We start from the raw sequence: 24103 nt of genomic DNA, 5'->3' as shown, positions 1-24103 counted from the left end.
GTATGTCAAAGTAACATCCTAATTTATTCAGTGCCTGATTATAAAATGACTACATCTGTAACATTAAGGTATCTTGAAACTGCAAAACCCTCAATACACCCCTTTCCCCCGAACCTGCACTCTGCCCCAAACGCACACCCATAGGCTTTTACATGTTGTAAGATAAGGCACCAGAAAGCTCTGACTCAGTAATTCATGTCATTTCCATGACACCCTTGTAGCTGAGATCAACAAGAATAAAATTAAACAAATGCTATTCCTGCCTTTATTCAGTCCTTTTGCCCTCAAGTCCTTGACCTGTATTCCTTCCTCTAAACACCAAAAATGATATGTCCTGAAATGTAACTTATTTTAGTATTCTTAATACTTTTAAGTATTCTTAATAATAAGTATAAGATATATCTACTCTATATTGGTGCATACTTGTAGTCAAAACAAAAATTTCCCATAACAGGTCACTTTCTACTCAGTTTTAAATCTGACTTGAAAAAATTAACATTATTTTCTGTATACTGGAAAATTTCTAAAACTAGACGTAGATGTTTGTTAGACGCATAAGCTACTTAAAAAAGTGGAAACTAGTTACACCTATACATAATACACAATTTACTATTTTCATTTTTTGTTGTCTTCTAGAAAAAGTTATGTAAAAATGAGGAGCTAAAAAAATGTCTTTCTAAAGGGAAATTACAGAACATTTTCATTAACAAAACTTAAATGAGTCAAACATGTTTTTAAGATTTATAGCATAAAAAATTCCAATAAAATCATATTTTATAATTAGTCTAAGTTGCCTTAGAAGGTAACTTAATTATTTTGTTTCTGGAAATTTAAAATACAATAACAGCATGTTTACTTTGAGAATCTAACAAAGAGGAAGATATAGTGAATAAAATTTTAAAGAAGGCATTTAATTATCATAGTCTTAAAATTTACAAGGCAGTTCAAAAGAACACATACTGATATTTTCAAATTTATGTGTTTATAAACTCAAAAATGTAAAACAGGGAATAGTTTCTTAAAATATTGTATTTGTGCAAATTCAGATATAAGTATAGCTAATAAAACAGTTTGTTAACTATTTCCCTAAAAGTTAACTTCAAAAAGAATAAGTATATGAACAAATATTCTTTTAGAAGTAGTTGAAGGAACTAAAATATCTGTAACGATCCCTAACTATACCCATACTGATTTTCTCCTATCCTTTTCTTCTACCCCTCATTCATAGTAGATGATAAAATACAAAGTTAAATTATTACTGTGATCATCTGGCCTTGATCATATCCAAAGTTATTTATCTAAACCTAGGCCTTCTGTAGAAAATCAGTGGTCAAATCCTAAAGGTATCCCTTTACCTCACTGCAGAATTTCCCCAGGCTCCATGCTTGTCTGTGAGAATGTTGATAATTTTCTGGATTAGCTGAGTTGCTGTCACATGGTCTCGATATTTAGCTGCTCTTATCAAATGATCACACATCTTCTCATCTTCTCGTTTGTCTGCAGAATACTGGGCACACAGTGACTTGAATAGGAAAAAATAAACATCTATTAATACTATAAGAACATACAACATACAATAAAATAACCTCTAACATGAACTGAACCAACCAAAACTTTAAAATTACTTTTATATCCCTCATTAACTGAACTGAGATTTAGTGATCTACTACCTCAGTACAACAATCCCCCAAGAATTTATTTCTCTGAAGTCATTTATAAGATACATTCAGAAGTTGTTTTTAAGGAGACCTAAATAACTGGAAGACACCAACCATGTGAAGATGCAGGGATCCACTTTACAAGTAGCAAGAATGGGGCTGCAAAGCACTCCAGGCAAAGTGACTCAGAGGAAGGAGAGTAAAAAATGAGTTTGGAGAAGCAGGCAGGGGCTGCACCATTTAGTACTGAGTCACTACACTAAGGAGTTTAGATTTTAATTTAATGCAGTGGGATACTGGAGGAAATTTTTAAGCTGGAGAGTGATGTGATTGATATATATATTAAAATGATCTCTATAGGTCTATTTAAAGAATAGATTATAGGGGCACCTAAGTGGCTCAGTCAGTTAAGTGACTTTGGCTCAGGCCTGATCTCACAGTTCATGAGTTTGAGCCCCACATCAGGCTCTGTGCTGACACCTTGGAACCTGGAGCCTGTTTCAGATTGTGTGTCTCCCTCTCTCTCTGTCCCTGCCCTATTTGTGCGCTCTCTTTCTCTCTCTCTCCCTCTCTTTCTCTCTTTCTCCCTCTCTCTCTCTCTCAAAAATAAACAAATATTTAAAAATAAATAAAGAGTGGATTATAGCAGAAGAAAAGTTAAGAAGAGAGACCAGTCATGAGGCCACCACAGAGGTCCAGAAAACAGACACTGGTGGCTTGCAATAGTAAACCGGGCTAATTCTCAACAACCTTACAAGATGACAAAAAGTTTGCTCTTTTAAACCGCAGCTATGCAAAATGAATCAGCAGTACTGGAACCACCCAGGAACTTATAAAAAATGCAGAATTATAGGCCTAGTCCACACCTACTACATCAGAATCCAAATCTTAATAAGAACCCAAGGTGATTTATATATTAAAGTTTGAAAAGTGCTGTCTTTGATATCATCAATTTTACCAAAAAATGTTAGGATTCATTAGCAATAACCAGATACAGTATAATCACTAAGTTTTAAGACAATTATTTCTTCTGAAATTCAGATTCTCCTGGTGTTATTATTATACTGACTAGTTAATATATTGCTAAAAACAGGAAAGCAAAGATTAATGTAAACTTTATCTTTAATTCTATTCACAGAACCTACTGGGCTCCTCCTCTTAACTTCCAAATGCAAGTTCTCATATACAAGCACATGTATACATAACCAATGGGAAGTTATAAAAATTTGATGTTGGAACACATATTACTAGTTTATGTGTATGATATACATTGTGATTTCCTGCCTTTCTACTGTATTCTGGTTCAAGTAGATTGTTGCCACACACTACCCCCTAGCACTGCCCCAATAAAAAGAGAGGGCACTAACTATCCTAAACCAGTTTGGGTAATCATTACACCCACAATGACAAACTAGCTCAGGGGAAGGCACTCAACCTAACTGATGCATTAAGATGGTCAAAACTTTTGTTGGAAATTTCTTTCCTTCTTGTTAGGGTGTAAAATACGGAAGTACCTTAATTCCAGGAGTGTTGAAAGCTCTCTCTATACCATGAAGAAGGCTAGCCTGGGGATACAGCCAAAACCCAAAGTGAGCAGAGCTATGAGAATTACAGAAACATAGAGCTTATTCCAAAGAGAATCATGAACTTCTGAGTCAAATACTAGCCTATCTTTAGACTTTCTGCTGAGACTTTTTCTTTTAGACTTTTTATGAGACTCTATAAACTCCTCTTTATTCATTGGCCAGTATGAATTAGGTTTTCCATTCATAACATCAAAAACAACCCAACTGATAGGGTGTTTATATATATGACTAAGGAATCAAATATTTCTTAGTCTGTGCAAAGCACTAGCCAATGGGGATCAAAGTTGCATTATCTTGATAGCCTTTGCCTGGGAGAATCCCCATTCCCTTCAGATTGGTAGGAGGGAAGTGGTAATAAAAGTATATTACTGACATTAAATTACTAAAGCTAAAAACTGATTTTTTTTAATTTTCATGTATTTACTTTTTGTATTTAGAGAGAGAGAGGGAGGGAGAGACTGTGTGCACGAGCAGGGGATAGGGGCAGAGAGAGGGAGAGAGAATCTTATGCAGGCTACATGCTCAGTGAGGAGCCCATCATGGGGCTCAATCCCACAACCCTGTTATCATGACCTGAACTGAAATCAAGAGTTAGATGCTCAACCAACTGAGCTATAAAGGTGCCTCTAAAAATTATTTTTAATAATAACATATACCAAAAGTAATTAGAGGAACATCCAAACTGCTATGAAGGAAGAAAGAAAATGGAAGGGTTTGAGAACATATATGAATATGTATGACACACACACACACACACACAAATAAACATGAGATGGAAAAGCAAAGTAAAAACCAGATTGAAGTATCATCCTTGGAAGTATCTCCTAGCAGTCTTGGGCAACTAATTTGTTTTGCTTCTTCAGGTCTAATTGTCCTCACCTGCAAAATGAAGGGATTCTACTAGCTCTAAGAATTGGACAACTAGAAGATTTGGGGCAACCTCGTATTTTTTGTACACTGGTAAAAGCAAATTATTTATTTTACTTAAACACTGATGTGGAGAAAACAAATCATGTTAGGAACTAGAATAATTTATAAGAAATTAAAGGAAAATATCATATTGCACATATCAAAAAATACTGAGTCAAACCATAACACAATTCGATTTGTCAAAAATATGATTTGAGAAAATAAAAAAATATGATTAAGAAATACTCGAAGAAGCAGCAGTTTAAGTGAAGATAACTAGGGAATTATTCCATTGCAACAAAAATATCAACTGCTATGTGTTATTTTCAGAGAAAGATTAAAGAACCAGGCAGCATGCTATAGGGTTACTTCATATCTAACTCAACCATACACTAAAATCAAAAAGACAAAATGGTAAACATTTGAAGATTTTTATATCTTCAACATTCAACACTATATCCATAAATCTGCCCTAACCTCACCTGATAAGAGGAAATTAATGATGAAAATTAGAAAATTATTGGCTTTAATACTCCCCTCAACACCATATACAGTAATATTAAACAGTACCAAAAACAGCAAAAAAATTTTTTGAATAGCTTCTTTTTCTGTTATTAATATTAGAATAATTTAATTTTAGCAAATTTACTTTGTAAACATTTGGTAAGTTATTAGACTGTGCTTGGAAAGGCATAATTCTAAACATAAGAGTCTAAGGTAAGCTAAATAGTAAAATGGTTTAAAGTGTTCTTTAATGGATCCTCCTTTACAATTTAAACAGCAACTTTTCATATCTGACATAAAATCTATAGATATAAATCACATTAAAGGGCTATTCTTTCCCGATTATCAATCTCTGTCTCATTGTGGAACATTAGAGTCACATTCTGACCTTAAAACATGATAAAAGGAAACCAAACAAGAATGTTTTCTAAAGATATAATGAACTTATATCTATTTTTAAAAAATCTTTAAAATGTAATTTGAACACGTTCTTATTAGAAACCAATAATATATTCTTTGTATGGTATATCACTCACAGTGAAGAACAGATGAGGAATATTTGCTTCAAGATCAAATACATATTACTTACTGCTGGAGTATATATTTGTGAATGTATATGTGCTTGTGGTTGGAGACTGAGTGGAGGTACACCAAGAAACCCTACTGTCCTGTCAATAGAATCAACAGCCAGGTCTAATACTTTCACTCAGTTTTACTTTACACCAACTTTTCAGTTTTCCCATTTTTTTTTTTTTTATTTATTTTTGGGACAGAGAGAGACAGAGCATGAACGGGGGAGGGGCAGAGAGAGAGGGAGACACAGAATCGGAAACAGGCTCCAGGATCCGAGCCATCAGCCCAGAGCCTGACGCGGGGCTCGAACTCACGGACCGCGAGATCGTGACCTGGCTGAAGTCGGACGCTTAACCGACTGCGCCACCCAGGCGCCCCACAGTTTTCCCATTTTTAAGCAACACATAAACTGGGTAATATGACATCACAACCATGACCAGAAAAATATCTGAACCTAAACAAAAATATCTGAATCTAAAAAGAAAAGAAGTAAGCATCCTGGGAAATGATAGTTCAAATATATTTGATTATTGCTAAAGAAATGTAAGACTTATTAAACATAAGACAAATAAACCTACTTCTTAAAAGAAATTAATTTAATTGCAGGGAAAAGATAAAATAATAACTGAAGACAGAAACAATTTAGACTGGCCATTTATAACTCAAGCAACTATTTCAGCTCTTTAAATGTAAATGAAAACATAAATAAAGACAGTATCACATTCAGTCTTTCCTTCCAGATGCTACATCTCTACGTAACTTCACTATTGTCCTTTGTATGAAAGCTCAGGGAGCAATAAACTTAAAACAAACAATGCAGATTCCTCTAGTATCCTCCTGTCATTGCTTCCTTCCTGATGGTCAAACTTTTTCCTTTATTATTTCTCATTATGAAATTCTGGCATTTCCTTAAGGCTTTGCCAAATGTCCTTTGGCAATATCATTCACTCCCACATCATCTCCTATTATCTATTGAGAGCCACATCTCAAATTTTTCATATCTGCCTGAGCTGTTTTCCTGAACTCTGAGCCCACATTTCTAAATGCAAGATAGTCTCCAATTATCCAATAAGCACCTAAAATTCAAAATTTACAACACTGCAATTACCATCTTTATCCCAAACATGCTACTATTCTTCTCTCATCTGTGACTTCTCAATTTCCCTTTCTTCATATCTCTTCATCCCATTTCAGCAAAACTCATTTACTTCTTACCACTTATCACTCTTACCACCATCCTAAGACAGATCTTTGTAAGTTCACAACTCAGTTCTTGAAATAATCTTTTAATTGCTCTCTTACAAACAGTCCCAGAATTACTTCAAGAATTTATTTTGGTTTTGCACACATATATGCCCTACTCTTTAAAAAGTACATAATTGTCTAAAATAATGAACAATTAGGACCAAATTTTACTAGCTAAGGCCTTGTGGCCTTCTATAATTCATCAGTGTGGTATATTACCTTTCAACATGCCTGCCTATGAATCCTTATGCCACATACACTTGGATCTTATGCTATTCCCCAAATATCTATTTTTAAGACATTTTCAAGAGTTAGGAAACCTATTTCTCCTATAGCTTTTATATTTGAAACAAGGTTAAAGATGTCTATTGAGAAGGTAAGATAGAAATATGAAGGATAAATGACTAGAGAAGAGGAAGTTACTCAGAGAGAGAAATGCAGATAGAGGTCCTTTTGATTTTTAGCAGAATATACAGCCTGAAAAAAAATGTAAAAAGTTCCAAAATAATCGAAAATTAAATAGTTCAATTCCAAATAACTTATGGATCAAAGATAAAATCACCAGGAAAATTAGAAAAATTTGTGATAATTAGATAAGGCAGAATTTAAATGAAAATGTACAGCTTTAAATCTTATATTATAAAATTTTAAATATTTAAGGAAGAAATAATACAAACCTTAAACACTTTTCACATGATAGAAGCTAAGCAACATACTGAGATTAACTTTACAATATGGGAATAGAAAACAAAAAAACTAATCTAATTTGTGTAAATAAACACAAAATCCATAATAAAACATTAGCATTCAGCTATACATAAAATTAAGTATACACACCATGATGAAGAATTTAACCATGAAATGGAAGATTGATTTAATATCTGAATATCAATCAGTATAATTCACCATATAACAAAAAAAGAAGAAAAACATATCACACCAATTTTTTTTTGAAGCATTTTACAACATTCAGAACCATTTCATGATTAAAAAAAACAAAACGACACTCCACAAACTAGGAATAGAAAGAGATTTTCTAAACCTTAGGAAGCACATCTATGAATATCATTCAACTAAAACTGGGGATAAAACAAGTATGTCCTCTCTCTCGTGACTTCCACTCAATATTGTAACAGGGTTCAAACCAGTTCAAATGACAGATTAAAAGAAGAAATAAAAACACAGTTTGAAAAAAGAGTAACACAGTATTTGTAGATATGTTCATGTATGTAATAATCCTAAAGGTTCTGGGAAAAAACACTAAAACTTGTAAGTAAAGCTGACAAGATTCTTAGATACAAGGTCAATATATTGATATATAAGGTCTACATAATGGCAATACCCAACTGGAAAATGAAAATAATAATATTAACAAAAGCATTAAAATATAAAATAAACTTAAAAATATACAAAGCTATACAATGAAAACTATAAAACACTGCTAATAGAAATTAAAGAAAACTAAGTGGAAAAATAGACAATGTTTAGTAGATTTTAAAACCTCAAATTGTCAAAATACCTACTCTCTTCAAATTGATTTATGGATTCAACACAATCTTAATTAAAAATTAAGCAGCTTTTCTTATGGTTATTGACAAGCTGATTCTAAAACATATGAACAAGGTGCCTGGTTGGCTCAGTCAGTTGAGCATCCGACTCTTGATTTCAGATCAGCTCATGATCTCAGAGTTCCTGAGATGCAGCCCTACTTCAGGTTCTAGGCTGACAGTTTACAGCCTGTTTGGGATTCATCTCTCTCTCTCTCTCTCTCTCTCTCATTCTCTCTCATTCTGCCCCTCCACAGCTCGCATATGCGCCCTCACTCTCTTTCTCAAAATAAATAAACTTAAAAAAATAAAATATATGAACAAAAGAAAACAATAACAAAACAGTTTTACATAACAAAAAAACCCTGCAGAATTTACACGATTTAAATAATGCTATAAAATGTGAAATTAAGAGTTTATCTTGTTAAATTAAGAAAGAATATCTTTTGAACAATTGGTGCTAGAACATCCGGCTACTCACAAAACAAAGAAACTAGTCTTCCCTTAATACTATAAACAAAATCTTTAATTCAAAATGAATCAAAGATCTAGATACAAAAATTGTAACACTTCTCTAGAAGAAAACATAGCAGAAAATCTTATGACCCTGGGGTAGGCGAAAATTCTTACAGTGACATTTTTAGACATAAAAGGAACTATAAAAGAAAATCATAACTATAAAGAAACTAATATATTAAACTTCACCAAAATTTATAAAATCTTCTCTTTAAAAGGTACCATTTAGAAAATGAAAAGATAAGCCACAAACTGGGACAAAATATTCACCATACATACAACTAGCAATTAATTTTCTTACAAGATAAATGAAAAACTCTTACAACTCAAAAAGGCAAACAATCCAATTTAAAGTAATGGACAAAAACATTTGCAATGACATGGATGGAGCTAGAATGTATTATGCTAAGCGAAATAAGTCAATCAAAGAAAGACAAGTATGTCATATGTGGAATTGAAGAAAGAGAAAGAAAGTCTTATGTGGAATTTAAGAAACAAGACAGATGAACGTATGGGAATGAGGGGGTGAAGAGAAGAGAGGGAAATAAACCACAAGAGACCCTTACAGGTTGACAGAGGGTGGGTAGGAATGGCCTAGATAGGTGATAGGTACTAAGGAGGGCACGTGTTGTGAGAAGCACTGGGTGTTGTACATAAGCGATGAATCACTGAATTCTACTCAGGAAACCAACACAGCACGATAGGTTAAGTAACTAAAGTTTAAGTTGTAAAAAAAAGGAGGAATCATGAGAAATAATAAATGTTTGTTGTTTCAAGTAAAAAAAAAAATTAAATTAAAAAAGGAGGAAAAAAATAAAATAATAGGCAAAGGATTTGAACAGACACCTCACAAAAGATATACAAATGACTAATAAGTCATGAGAAGATGCTTAATCAACAGGAAACTCAAATAAAACCACAATAAGCTATCACTAGATACGCAATAGAAGGGATAAAATTTAAAAGTCCGGCAATGTCAAATATTGGCAAGGATCTATGGAACAAGTGGAACTCTTGTACCTACCTAGCTGGTTAGACTGTAAAATCCACAACTACTTTAGCAAATAGTTTGGCAGTTTCTTGCAAATTTAAAAATATACTCAGAACAGCACCTAGCAATTCCACTCCTAGGTATTTCCTCAAAATAAAGAAGAACATATTTTCACAAAACTATATTGCATGAAAATGCCCCTAGTGCATTTCATAAAAACCAAACATTAGAGGTAACCCAATATCCATCTAAACCTGAATGGATAAAGTAATACTACTCAGTAATAAAAAGAAACAAATGAGTGATATACATAATAATATGCAGTACCAAAAACTGCATGCTGACCAGAAGAATCCACTAGAATCCATTAGAGTACCTACTATATAATTCCATTTATATGAAATTATATAGTATACAAAACTATCTATTATAGCAAAAACCAGATGAGCAGTTGCCAGGGGTTGGGTGTATATACGTAAAGAGGAACTGACCAAAATGAATCACGGGGGAATTCTCGGAGATGACAGAAACTTTCTGTTACTTGACTATGACAGTTCCACAAGTGTATACACTAGTCAAACCTCATTAAATTATATACCTAAAATGGATGTTTCATTATATATAAACTATACTTCAATAAAATTTATTTCACACGTTTTAAAAAAGTGAATAGGGTACTACTGACAGGGAAGAAAGTAGTTCAAATATATCCAAAAAAATCTGCCCATATATCAAATAGGTAAATACCCTCTACAAATCAATAAAGAAAAAACATATAACCAATAAGAAACTGGGTAAGAGACAAACACGTACTACAAAAATACTTTTTTAAAAAATAAATATATAACAAGGAGAAAAGATATATAGCTTCATTCGTAAATGAAATCCAAGTAAAAAACAATGAAGTTACCAGAACACTACTAGAATACTAAGACAAAAAGTACTGATCAATTTTTCATGACAATGCGGAGTATGGGAACAGCTATGCACTGATATTGGTAGTGATACACACTTTTGCAAGATACTATGGCAATATCTATTAAAATTGAAACCATAAATACTTTACAGTCAAGTAAGTCTACCCTACAGAAATGCATACGTATTTACACCAAAAGACTTGTAAAGCTATTAAAACTATCACGATAGTTAAAAACTGGAAACAACCTAATTAAAAGAGAAGAGATTATGAAAAACTAATCATCTATTCATGTAATGGTATACCATACAGCATTGAAAATGACATAGGAAAAATGTAACATTCAATTTCACAAAAATGTTCAATAATGCTACATCAAAACACATGCTTCATGATTCCATTCATATAAAGTTCATGAAGAAATTACAATACTAAAAGACATATACTTAAGTTTGGAAAGTAAAAACAAAAGCAAATAAGTCATTCCATAAAATCAGAACAATATTTAGCTCAATGGGGCAAAAAGGAATTGATTGGATAAACATAAAGGGCTTCTCCCAAGCACTTTCTTTTAGTCAAGAAAAGGAGGTAAATGAATAATGTTAAATGCACACTGTTTCTAGAGTTGTTTCAGTATGTTTTACGAGAAATAGATTATTAAGCAAATTTTCATTAAGTCTGCATATTATCATGAAATAAAAATAAATCCCAGTTAAAAAGTTCAAGGCTAAAATCTTAAAAATATTATATAAGGCTTTAGTATTAAATAAGCACTTGAACTATATTGGTTTTACAAGTTTTATATTTTAAACTTTTTTTTAAGAAACATATACTTGCTTTTAAAAACAAAAAAGTGGGGCGCCTGGGTGGCTCAGTCGGTTAAGCGTCCGACTTTGGCTCAGGTCATGATCTCACAGTTCGTGGGTGTGGGCCCCGGGTCGGGCTCTATACTGACAGCTCAGAGCCTGGAGCCTGCTTCACATTCTGTGTCTCCCTCTCTCTCGGCCCCTTCCCTGCTCATGCTGTGTCTCTCTGTCTCAAAAGTAAATAAACATTAAAAAAATTTAAAAAATAAAAAAATAAAAATAAAAACAAAAAAGTAATGACGTGAAATAAAAAGAAAGTTCAGCCTTCTATCTCCTCCCAGGCTGGCTAGTTGTTTTCTACAGGGGTAATTAACTATTAACAGTAATATATAGTTCCCATATAACTGGAATCAAACTATAAATCATTCCATGTTAGGAGATATGGTTCTACCTTTTTTCTTTCAGCTACACATAGAGTATTACATTTTTAGTTAATTAAACATACCTTCTGGTAAACACCTTTAAATGCACTACCTTAATTCCCAATTTATCTCAAAATCTCTTACACTATAAATTACTTATCTCATGGGAAAACATTTAAAAAGAAAATCACCTAAGGGACAACTAAAGAAGCTTTTCAATATTTGACTTTTGGATGTCTTTGTCCTTGATCCCTTAACTCAGATTTAAAGTCTAATAGTTAAAAAAATAAAAAATAAAAAGTTAACCACAGAAATCTTACAAAGACTCCTGAACAAGACTTAGAAAAATGAAAGCTTAACAACCTCAACAGAAAACGAAAGTCAACCAATGACAATGTGTGACAGCCCCCTTTAATTCTGAAGTGATTCCTCTGTCATCCAACGCCTCAAAGTATTGATTTCTCTCAGCATGAAAAAGCCTAAGCCAATGAAACAGATATAGCATCATCCCCCCGATAATAGCATTCAAGGTTAAAACAGGCAGATCACTTATCAAAGTATCTCTTCTATTTCTTATTGTTTTAACGGACTGGACAAAATGTGTTGGGTTTTTATCTCTACAAACTCTAGTCTTCAAACAATGTTTTAAAATAATTTGGAGATTAATAAAGGTGTTTTTACTTTAGACTTTTGATTAAAAAACTTACACTAAAATGCTTTTACACAGTATTTGTAACTTGTCTTGCAACTTTCATTATGCTAAATATTAACTTAAACAAACTGATTTCATATAAAGCTTGCAGACATCATATACCCATAAGTAAGTAAAGTAAAATGTGATTATTACCTGTGATCAATAAAATTAACTTGGAATTTAAACAGATAGGGTTAAACTCAATCATTGTGTTTTTAAAAGTCATAATATGAGAAATATATCATTACAAAAAAGTATATAATTGTACACACATACATACACACACATAAACATGGAGAAAATCAAGAAATTTCAATGTCTTAACCTTTGCTTTTTGCTAATCTGCACAAGAGCTAGATGATCTTAAGCAAATCCTATCATCTTTTAACTCAACATAACTACCTAACCAGATTTTTTAAGAACACAAAACTAGAGTTTCTTACTTGTATTAGGTTAATATGATCAAATACATACACTACTACAAATAGGTAAGTCTTACATTTAAATTTCAATTTTAAGTATGTTATGAAGAAGCATGAAAACCAAAGAGATTAAAAAAAAGTGATTAAACCATAATTAACACTGTGGTTTAGAACAGACTTTACAGCCAAATACTTGAATTTAAATCTTAGATGTGACACATTCATGCTTAGGCAAATTATTTAAACCTCTGTGCCTCAGTTTCCTCATATAAAAAAAGGATATAACACGATATGTTTTTTGGAAGGATCAGATAAGAATAGAAATGAAACAATTAGAACTTTCCAGGCATATAGTAAGTAACATCTAACATTTATTGTAGGCTTAGTCATGAAATGAACAAGTTACACAGCAAACAGTCCCTTTCTTCCACCATCTCCGTATATCTGAGAAACAGGAGATTAAAAATAAATGCAATATGAGAAAACTGCTAAGAGAGATACATACGGTCTATTTGGGAGGAGCAAGCAAGAAAGAACTATCCAGAATCTGAGAGAGTTTCAAAGAGAACTTAAAGGCTACATAACTATTCACCAAGAAGGAAAGGCTTATTTAAGATAGAAAAAATATAATACAGCAAAATAAAAAGGCAAAAAAGAGAACAGCTCAAATAAACACCTTTTTAAAAAGAGTAACAAAATAAGACATGTAATTCGCACAGCCCTCTCTTCTTAAATCTCCCAATAGACACCTGTTTATATTTTCTTTGTGCAATATTGTGATTTGTAAGTCACGTATATGTGGTCATTCAGAAGACCACAATATATAATTGGTCTTTACCCATAGTTCCTGGCTTACAACTCTCGAAACCCCTGGTATTTCTTAAGTGTTGAGGGTTATAAAGGTGTCTTTTGTTACATTAATGAGGTGACTACTGGACCCACCCCTCCCCCCCACAGGTTGGGGGCTGATTCTGAGAAAGACCAACCATGTGGTTAAAGTGTTGGCAATTTTCTGTTCCCACCTCTCCTCTGACTTTCTGGAAGTGGAGAGGGAACAGAGGTTAAATCAGCCAATGGCTAATAACTTAGTCAAACATGACTATAAAATGAAACCTCCATAAAAACCCAAAAGGACAGCTCTTTGGTCTCTTTTGGAGAGCTTCTGGTTTGGGGAACCAGATGGTTTCCCCATGTCATCAAGTCAAGCCCCAACCTCCCCAAGAGCCAACGCTCCTTTGTTCAGGGGCTCACTCTATGCACCTCTTCATCTGGCTGTTGATTCATACTCTTTATCATATCCTTTAATAATCTGGTATATATACGTGTTTCCCTGAGTTCTGCGAACAGCTCTAGCAAATTAATTGAAACTAAAAGGGAAGTATTTAGAACCTCCAATATGTAGCCAGTTTGTTAGAAGCACAGGTAACAGCCTGGGGCTGGGCATCTGAAGTGGAGAGTGAGAAGCAGTCTTGCATAACTGAACCCTTAACCTGTGGAATGTGATGCTAATTTTGGATACACAGTGTCATGTCAAATCTGAGTTCCTACACACCCTCATATCTGAGAATTGCTTGGTGTTTTGTGGGCGTGGGGGACAGATCCCCCATTCCATGTTAGAATTAGGTCTAGGTACCCTAAAAGGCCTTGGGTGCCTATGTGTTTTTACCTATTTCTTTCCAAAGAAAATTATTACTCAAAAGTTTATATATATCATTCAACATATACTTAACTATATTTGTATCAATAGAATACTGTTATATTGCTACAAGTTCTTCAATTCTCATTCAAACGTATTGTTAACATAGACTAATTCAAAATGACACAACTGAATATGAACTGGTTTTTAGGAACTGCTCTCAAACTATCTGTAATAAAGAAACAGTTTTTATTTTTACTTTAAAAAAATGATGCTTTAAAAAGTATTCTGACATTGCCAGACATTCAAGCTATAAAAGTTTCTAAATACTCATTTAATTTCTGTACTTACCTCTTTGTGGACTTGTTATAAACAATTTGCTCAGCAGACCATATTTAAGCAGGACTAGTCCAACAGATAAATAGAAGGGATCTATTTTATCAACTCAAGTACTGCCACCTTCCTTTCTATGATAAAATAACTCATTTTATATTTGGAACTTTACTTTGCACACTAATAAACCAGAAATAACGGAAGACAAAATTCTAATTTCATGTGAGCAATTTTTAAGTGATGTGTATGAAATACACTATGAAGACTTTAAGTTAGCTTACTTTCTTCTCTATATTTATTTTAAAATTCATTAGGAAAAGGCAATTTTTACACTAACACATAATTTGGTCAACTGTTAAGACAACCAGGACATATGGTAAACTAAAAGTTTAAACACAGACTACATATATTCATAAAAAAATCTATTCAAATCTTTTCTTACAAGAGATTTTTTCAATAGTATTAAGAGGTATAGCCTTCTATCAAGAATATATTTTACATGATTAGAATATACTGGAAGATACAAAGAAAAAATATTTTTCATTTTGGATTTAATTTGATAAGTGCTGCTCATAAATATGAGTTCAATCTTACCTATGCTGTAGTCCTTTGTTTTTTCTAGCTTCCCACATTTAGTGGAGTGCCCAGCAATATAGCTCTGTTTTTTAAAGCTAGAGAAAGATCACTTACAATCTTCAATGCAAGGCAGAAACATTGGCTTAAATGGTCTTCCTTTGCCCCAACAATGACAGCACTTTTACTTTCACAAGTGACTCTGAAATGTATGATGTTTAAAAATAATGTGTGTATACATATGCCCTGTATAGGTATGGAGATAGTCTGAGCAAAACTTTCCCAGAGAAAACTGAGAGCAGCAAAAAATTAAAAATAGAACCACCCTACGACCTAGCAATTGCACTAATAGGTATTTATCCAAAGGATACAGTAGTGCTGATTCAAAGGGCTACATTCACCCTATGTTTATAACAACACTATCGACAAAAGCCAAAATATGGAAAGAGTCCAAATGTCCATTGACTGATGAATGGATAAAGAAGATACACACACGCAATGGAATATTACTCAGCAATCAAAAAGAATGAAATTTTGCCATATGCAACAACGTAGATGGAACCAGAGTGTATTATGCTAAGTGAAATAAGTCAGTCAAAGAAAGACAAGTATCATATGATTTCACTCATATGTGGAATTTAAGATACAAAACAGATGATCATTAGGGAAGAGAAGCAAAAATAATATAAAAACAGAGAGTGAGACAAACCATAAGAGACTCTTAAATACAGAGAATAGACTAAGGGTTGCTGGTGGGGTGTTGGGTGAGAGTATGGGCTCAATGGGCGAGGGGCATTAAGGAGGATACTTGTTGGAATGAGCACTGGGTGTTATATGTAAGTGATGAATCACTAAATTCTATTCCTGAAATCATTATTACACTATATGTTAACCAACATATAAATTTAAAATACATTTAAATTTAAAATAAATAAATAATAAACATAATTTTAAAAAAGAAAGAAAGGAAGGAAGGAAGAAAGAAAACTGAGAACAGAAAATGTTGTGACCCCAGCTATTCAATCTGGCCCTTATCAAGAAACTGAAATAGAAAGTGAGACATGTTAAATCACATATTGGAAAGATCTCTAAAAATAGTGCATTCCAGACTGAATACATGAGACTCTGGAAATACACTAAGAAATATGACTGCATAGTTCAAGTAAAGAACATATACTAAAACATATATAGTAAATTGGGGTGGGAATTTTCCCTTAATGAATATGATAGTCACATTGTCAATCAACCTGAGGAAAGAAAAGAGAATTTAGAATGAAGACTACCAACATTCTCTTCTCTCCAAGAATGGAGGCAGGTGGGCCTGTACTATAAGAAGAAGGAATATGGTCTGGATCTCTCGATGTGGAAGAGCTGACTTAGCCCCTTGCAAGATGGCAAAGGGACAAGCCTGGAGAAACAGATCAAGAAAGGGTCAAGAGAAAACATCCTAGGCAGAAGCACAGCCTGTGAATTCCAGAAAATACAATATCCACTACTGAGATTTATTTTTCTTTTTTTCACTGCGATACTCTCCTACCATTGCTAAGCCTATAAATGAGAAAAAGAAAAATCTATGTTCATGCATTGACCAAGAAAAAAGAAACAACACCTACTTCCTAGAAGAGCCACTTGTATAATTATAAAGAGGTAACCATCAGGACTCTAACACAGCTGTAGTCTGGATCAAGGCCCTATGGCAGAGGTGAGAGTTCCAGATGAACTGTGGGACATGTAAGCATTTCTTGGATATTCCCAGAGATTACACACAACAAAAAAATGTTCTCCCTTTGATACTGACAACACTAGCTGTGTTGTTGAACACTTAATATGAGTTTAAGGTAATAGGCACTTTACATTGATCAAATCCCATGTACTTATCACAAAATTACTATAGTCAGGCACCATTACTATCCTGATTTTAAGATAAGGCAATGGTGCCTTAGCTCACATAGCTAGTAAATGACGGAGCCAAGATTAAGGCACTAGGTTATCTCAGTGGAAAGTCAGCACTATGGTCTTATCGGCTGGGTGATACAATATAGTGATTTAGACATGTAAAAGGATGAGAATATTCCTTTAGTTAATTACACTAGTATTTTATTACTTTCACAATTACTTATCAAAATTTTTTTCTAAGGTAAAGAAAGTAACAATTACAAAAGCTACAATTAAAAAAATATATATTGTCAAGATTACTATTTCCCTGTTCCGGTGCTATTGATGAAAATATATATATAAAAGGGATTTAGAAAAATGTTCAAAACCATAATGCATGTAAAGACCACATCTGAGATGAGAAATGCCATTCTAATGCTTTGCAATTAAGCTATCATGACTCAAGATATAATAATCAGTCATCTCTTCACAAAGTGAAAAAAACTAATCATGTAAAGTGTACATCAAGAAAGAAATGTGCAAGACAACAGCGTGCATTAATCACCAATGCAGACTCATCATAGGAAAGAGAATGATATCATTCTTAGATTCAATACAGTTATCTTTAATTTTGACCATCAGTCTCACACTTACTTTTTAAGAGGTTGTCAAATGAAAACCAAAAGTTTAAGGGGAGAAAAAAAGAAGTATAAAATTAAAAGAGGAAGAAGAATAAAGATGACAAATATGAAAGCATAAATAGGAGACTGAATTAAAAATACTCCACATTGACTCATAATTACAAGTTTACTTTAAAAGTTAGAAGAAAAAAAAAACAGTATCACAGTATTTCATTTACACTGCATTTCAACCACTAAATGAAAGACAAAATGGGGAATTCAATCCAGGAACATTAAAAAAAATTGTAATTAAATTATTAAATAGATCTGACTTATTTTGTATTCTACCAATTTTACATTCACATGGTAATAAATATATTGACTCAGTATAAAAGAGCAAAATATACAGAAAGAATACAGATTCAAGATTTAGTTTCAAAAATCTTCTATAAAAATGAAGGAAAAAATGACACAAACAAATGGGAAGATATACCATGTTCATGGATTGGAAGTAGTAATGTTAAATGTCCATACTACCCAAAGGAATCTACAGATTCAATGTAATCCTTATTAAAATACTAATAGCATTTTTCACAGAACTAGAACAAATACACTTAGATTTGTACACAACTAAAAAAGACCCTGAATAGCCAGAGGAATCTTTAGAAAAAAGGATCAAAGCTGGAGGTATCACAATCCCAGATTTCAAAGTATTCTGCAAAACTGTATCAACCAAAACTATATGGTACTGACACAAAGGCAGAGATATAGATCAATGAAACACAATAGAGAGACCAGAAAATGAACCCATGTTTACATTGTCAGTTAATCTATGATGAAGGAGGCATGAATATACAAATAGAAAAAAAATGTTTTTTCTTCAATACATGGTTTTGGGAAAAATGGACAACTACATGCAAAAAAATGAAACTAGACCACTTTCTTACATCATACAGACAAATAAAATAGACTAAAGACCAACTACATGTGAGACCTGAAACCATAAAAAAGCAAAAATAAATATATTAGGGCTATATCAAAATAAGCTTTTCACTGAGAAGGAAGCCATCAAAAAACAAAAAAGGTAACCTACTCAATGGGAGAAGATATTTGCCAATGATGTCCGATAACAGGTTAATATCCAAAATATACAAATAACCCAAACAACTTAACCCCCCAAAAATAAACAATTCAATTTATAACTGGGCAGAGTACCTGAATACACATTTTTCCAAAGAAGACATACACAGACAGCCAAGAGACCCATAAAAAGATGCTCAACATCATTAATCATTAGAAAAATATAAGTCAAAACCACAATGAGATATTATCTCACACCAGTCAGAATGGCTAGTATCAAAAAGAAAAAAATAACAAATGTTGGTGAGAATGTGGAGAAAAGGGAACTCCTGTGCACTGTGGTGGGAACATAAATTGGTACAGCCACTGAACAGTATGAAGATTCCTCAAAAAAATTAAAAATAGAAATACCACATGATTCAGTAATTCCACATCTGGATATTTACATGAAGAAAACAAAGACACTAATTTGAAAAGATATATTTTTTGTAGCATTATTTACAATAATCAAGATATAACAGCAACTTAAGTGTTCATCAATAGATAAATGGATAAAGATGATACATGCACGTGTGCAAACATGTACGCACACACACGTGCGCGTACACACACAGTGGAATAGTATTGAATCATAAAAAAAGAATGAAATCTTGTTATCTGTGACAACACAGATGGACCTAGAGGGTATTATACTAAGTGAAAAAAGTCAGACAGAAAAAGACAAATACTATTTAATTACATTTTATGTGGCATTCAAAAAAACAAAACAAATGAACAAAACAAACGAACAAACAAAACAGACATACTCACAAATATAGAAAACAAACTGATGACTGCTAAAGCGGAATGGGTAGAGGATGGGTGGTGAAGGGAACTAAGAAGTACAAACTTCCATGGGATGCCTGGGTGGCTCAGTCAGTTGAGAGTCCGACTTTAGCTCAGGTCATGGTCTCACAGTTTGTGAGTTCGAGCCCTGCATCAGGCTGTGTGCTAACAAATAGCTCAGAGCCTGGTACTTGCTTCGGATTCTGTGTCTCTTTCTCTCTCTCTCCCCCTCACCTGCTCATGTTCTGCCTCTGTCTCTCAAAAATAAATAAATGTTAAAAAAAAAAAAGTACAAACTTCCAGTTATAAAATAAATAATTCATGAAAATGTAAAATACAGCACAGGAAATATAGTCAATAATATTGTAATAACATTGTATGGTAACTACACTTATCATGGTGATCATTTCATTATGTGTATAAATTTTGAATTACTATCTTACACACCTGACACTAATACGTCAAATACAATTCAATTAAATAAATACAGCTGGCCCTTGAACAACACAAGGGTTAGAGGTGCTGAGCCCCTGTGCAATCAAAAACCCACACATAACTTCTGACTCCCCCAAAATTTAACCACTGATAGCCTGCTTTTGACTGGAAGCCTTATCGATAATAGAAATCCTCAATTAACATATATTTTAAATGTTATGTTTTATAAACTATAGGTTTATAATAAAGTGAGCTGGAGAAAATGTAAAGAATATCATAAGGAAGAGAAATACATATATAAAATTGTACTATATTTACTGAAAAAAATCCACATTTAAGAGGACCCACATTGTTCAAACCCATGTTGTTTAAGGATCAATTGTAAATTTTCAATTAAGTGAATGAAGAAGAATTTCAAGATTAATAATCTAATAACCAATAAATAATACTAGTAACTAAGGGCTGGACCAAATAAGTTACAAGCACCAGATATGGGGTTAGATTAATGACCTTTAAGGACCTCCATTACAAAGAATTTAAGTATCTGGTCCAATACAACATAGTTAATTAGTGGCAGAACCAGAACTGAATCCTAGCTCTGACAAATCCCAAATCTGTGTTTTCTATCATACACTGCAGATTGTAGTATTAGTTTTAGACTTCATATATAATTAAATATTTTAAATTAATACCCTAAGCCTCATAACATAAAACCTAAAAAATAAAGAATTCTTTAGCAAAAGAAGAGTGGATCACAGGATATGTAGAGGGTTTTTAGTTATTAATTCAAAAAGCAAGTCTTTTTGAAGCAAGTCTTTTGAAGCAAGTATAAGATCTATATAACAATAACCATACTACAAGTTCAGTAAATAATAATAGAGGGAATTAAATTCTCTGACTTTATGTATTACATGCTACTGATGTAAGCACTGACAAGTTGAATATCCACATGCAAAAGAATGAAATTGGGACTCTTACCTTACGCATACATAAAAATCAACTCAAAATGAATTATTTATATGTGAAACCTGAAACCATAACACTCCTTGAAGAAAACACAGGGAAAAAGCTTTTTGACACTGATCTTGGCAACTTTTTTTTACATTTAACACGAAAAGGACAGGTAACAAACCAAAAACAAACAAGTGAAACCACATCAAACTAAAAACCAAAAGCTAAGAGGTGAGGGAAAAAGAAAGATACTGATGAAAGACTATAAAGTTTAAGTTATGAGATGAGTAAGCTCTAGATACCCAATGTATGGCATGGCGACTATAGTTAATAAGAATATATTATAAACTTCAAATCTTAAGTTTTCTCACCACACACAAAAATTGTTAACTATGTGAAGTGATGTAAATGTTAATTTACTTGATTGTAGTAATCATTTAACAGTGTGTACACATACCAAACCATAAGTGTTGTGCACCTTGATATATACATATTTATTTGACAACCATAGCTCAAAAACTGGGGGGTGGGGGGGAACAGTGGAAATCTAATGAGCAATACAAAAGAACATAATTGGTACTTTTTGTTATGCTTCTACTAGAATGGGAACAGAGTATCTTATTAAAATCTGAAAGAATCAAGGATCTCACATGAAAAGACTGAATCCCTAAATATTGCTAGCTGAATATGAAACCTTCATTAAAGGTTAAATTAAACCTTATATCCTATCATATAGTAGTTGATACTTTCATTCATGTACCAATTCCTTACTGAATGCTTCCCATATTCCAAGCCTATACTAGGTATTGAACTAAAATAAGAAACAAGCCTTCATACAGGAGTCAATGTCTAATATTTGTTTCTCTCAGGAGACACAAATAATTTTTAAAAATTTTAATGGATATAAGCAACACCCACAAGGTATCTGAGAAGACAACATAATCCATAATTTAAAAATGTAGTATGTACATCAAAGAAAAATAGTAGTGAAAGCATAGCCTCTATCTCCATTATATGAGTGCTATAAGAGAAGTGATGTGTGCAAACCAGAGAGACCCTTATACAAGACATTCTCAGGAATGCCTGGGTGACTCCATCAGTTACACGTCCAACTCTTGATTCTGGTTCAGGTCATGATCTCATGGTTCATGAGGTCAAGCCCTGCAACAGTTTCCTCACTAACACTGTGGAGACTGTTTGGGATTCTCTCTCTCCCCTCTCTCTCTACTCCTCCCTTGCTCTCTCTCTCTCAAAAATAAATAAACTTAAAAAAAAACAAAAGACATTCTCAAGCCAGAATCTGTAAATTCCCAAAAATACATATAAAATTTTATGGTATACAGGGTGCCTGGGTGGCTCAGTTGGTTGGACATCCGACCAATGTATAATATTGTATATATATTTATATATATATTATATATATATATAAATATATAATATATAAATATTTAAATATTTATATTTAAATATTTATTTATTTATTAAATAAATTTATTAAATATTTATTAAATATTTAAATATTTAAATATAAATATATAAATATATATAAATATATATAATATATGAGAAATATACATAAAATGCATATAGAGGATACATTTACAGTAAAAAGTCTAAAAAGTTACATGCTAAATTATTATCCTGGGAGGCATGGTAAGGGGAAAGATACAGAGTAATGTTGTTTTCTTTACTTTATACTACTATTTCATTACATTGTTTCTTCCATTCTCTGAACCCTCCCCAGTTTTTTTTGCCAAATGTATTTTCCCGTGCAATTTTTTTGAGTTAAATCAGGGTTTCCCCAGTTAACCTTCCAGGATGTACTTGAATTCTACTTTTAAAAGACACTTTTTTGTTGTTTTTATTTTCTTAATAAACTAAGGTAACTGGTAAAAAAAAGATATGGGGTTATCTGGATTATAGATATGTAGAATCTAAAAACAAACAAAACAACAACAACAACAAAAAAACACGACTCAGAGAGAGTAGAATACTTAAATACAAAATAAACTAGTAGCAAAAAGAATCTGGCAACAAATTACTATGATTATTCAATAAAAGCTGAATAAGCCAATTCAGTTATGTAAGAAAAAGCAATTAGAAGAATGAAAAGTTGGAAATAAGATGGAAAAACTATCAATATCTGCAAAAAAATATGACTGCGTACCTGAAATGCCAAAGAAAATCAAATGAAAATAATTTTATGAACCATACAAGGTGAATCTAATGTCAGATAAATAAGACTAGTCATAGCAATTGGTTTTTTAAAAAAAAAAAATTTTTTTTTAACGTTTATTTATTTTTTTGAGACAGAGAGAGACAAAGCATGAACGGGGGAGGGTCAGAGAGAGGGAGACACAGAATCTGAAACAGGCTCCAGGCTCTGAGCTGTCAGCACAGAGCCTGACGCGGGGCTTGACTCACGGATCGCGAGATCATGACCTGGGCCGAAGTCGGCCGCCCAACCGACTGAACCACCCAGGCGCCCCGACTAGTCATAGCAGTTGTAAACAAATTTTGAAAGTCATTGACACAAGAAGAAGCATGGCCCTACACACTATAAGGGGGTGACTGGGTGACTCAGTTGGTTGAGCATCAGACTTGACTTTGGCTCAGGTCATGTTTCCACGGTTGTGGAACCAAGCCTCACATCAGGCTGCATGCTGGTCTCTCCACTGGGCGTGGAGCCTTCTTAAGATTCGCTCTCTATGGGGGCGCCTGGGTGGCTCGGTCAGTTAAGCATCCAACTTCAGCTCAAGTCATGATCTCACGTATGGTGGGTTTGAGTCCCACGTCAGGCTCTGAGCTAATAGTTCAGAGCCTGGAGCCTGCTTCAGATTCTGTGTCTCCCTCTCTCTCTACCCCTCCTCTGCTCCTGCTCTGTCTCTCTCGGTCTCAAAAATAAATAAACATTAAAAAAAATTCAAAAAAAAAAATTCTCTCTTCATACCCCTCTCCCTCACTCATGTTCTCTCCCCAAATAAAC

General features: G+C 33.1%; 1 protein-coding gene across 6 annotated transcripts in view; it reads right to left on the bottom strand.

The window, feature by feature from the left end:
• The window catches only part of LRBA (LPS responsive beige-like anchor protein), a 780253-nt gene that overhangs the window by 391866 nt on the left and 364284 nt on the right, over window positions 1-24103 (bottom strand). For all 6 annotated transcript variants that reach the window (XM_058721178.1, XM_058721180.1, XM_058721181.1 and 3 more), the window contains exon 37: window positions 1356-1522. In XM_058721178.1, the coding sequence (XP_058577161.1) occupies window positions 1356-1522 (167 nt within the window). The remainder of the gene's footprint in view (window positions 1-1355; window positions 1523-24103) is intronic.

The sequence above is a fragment of the Neofelis nebulosa genome, chromosome 3 (genome assembly GCF_028018385.1).
Source record: "Neofelis nebulosa isolate mNeoNeb1 chromosome 3, mNeoNeb1.pri, whole genome shotgun sequence".
NCBI lineage: Eukaryota > Metazoa > Chordata > Mammalia > Carnivora > Felidae > Neofelis > Neofelis nebulosa.
The sequence above is the reverse complement of the archived record's forward strand: the minus strand, read 5'-3'. Positions and strand labels throughout refer to the sequence as shown.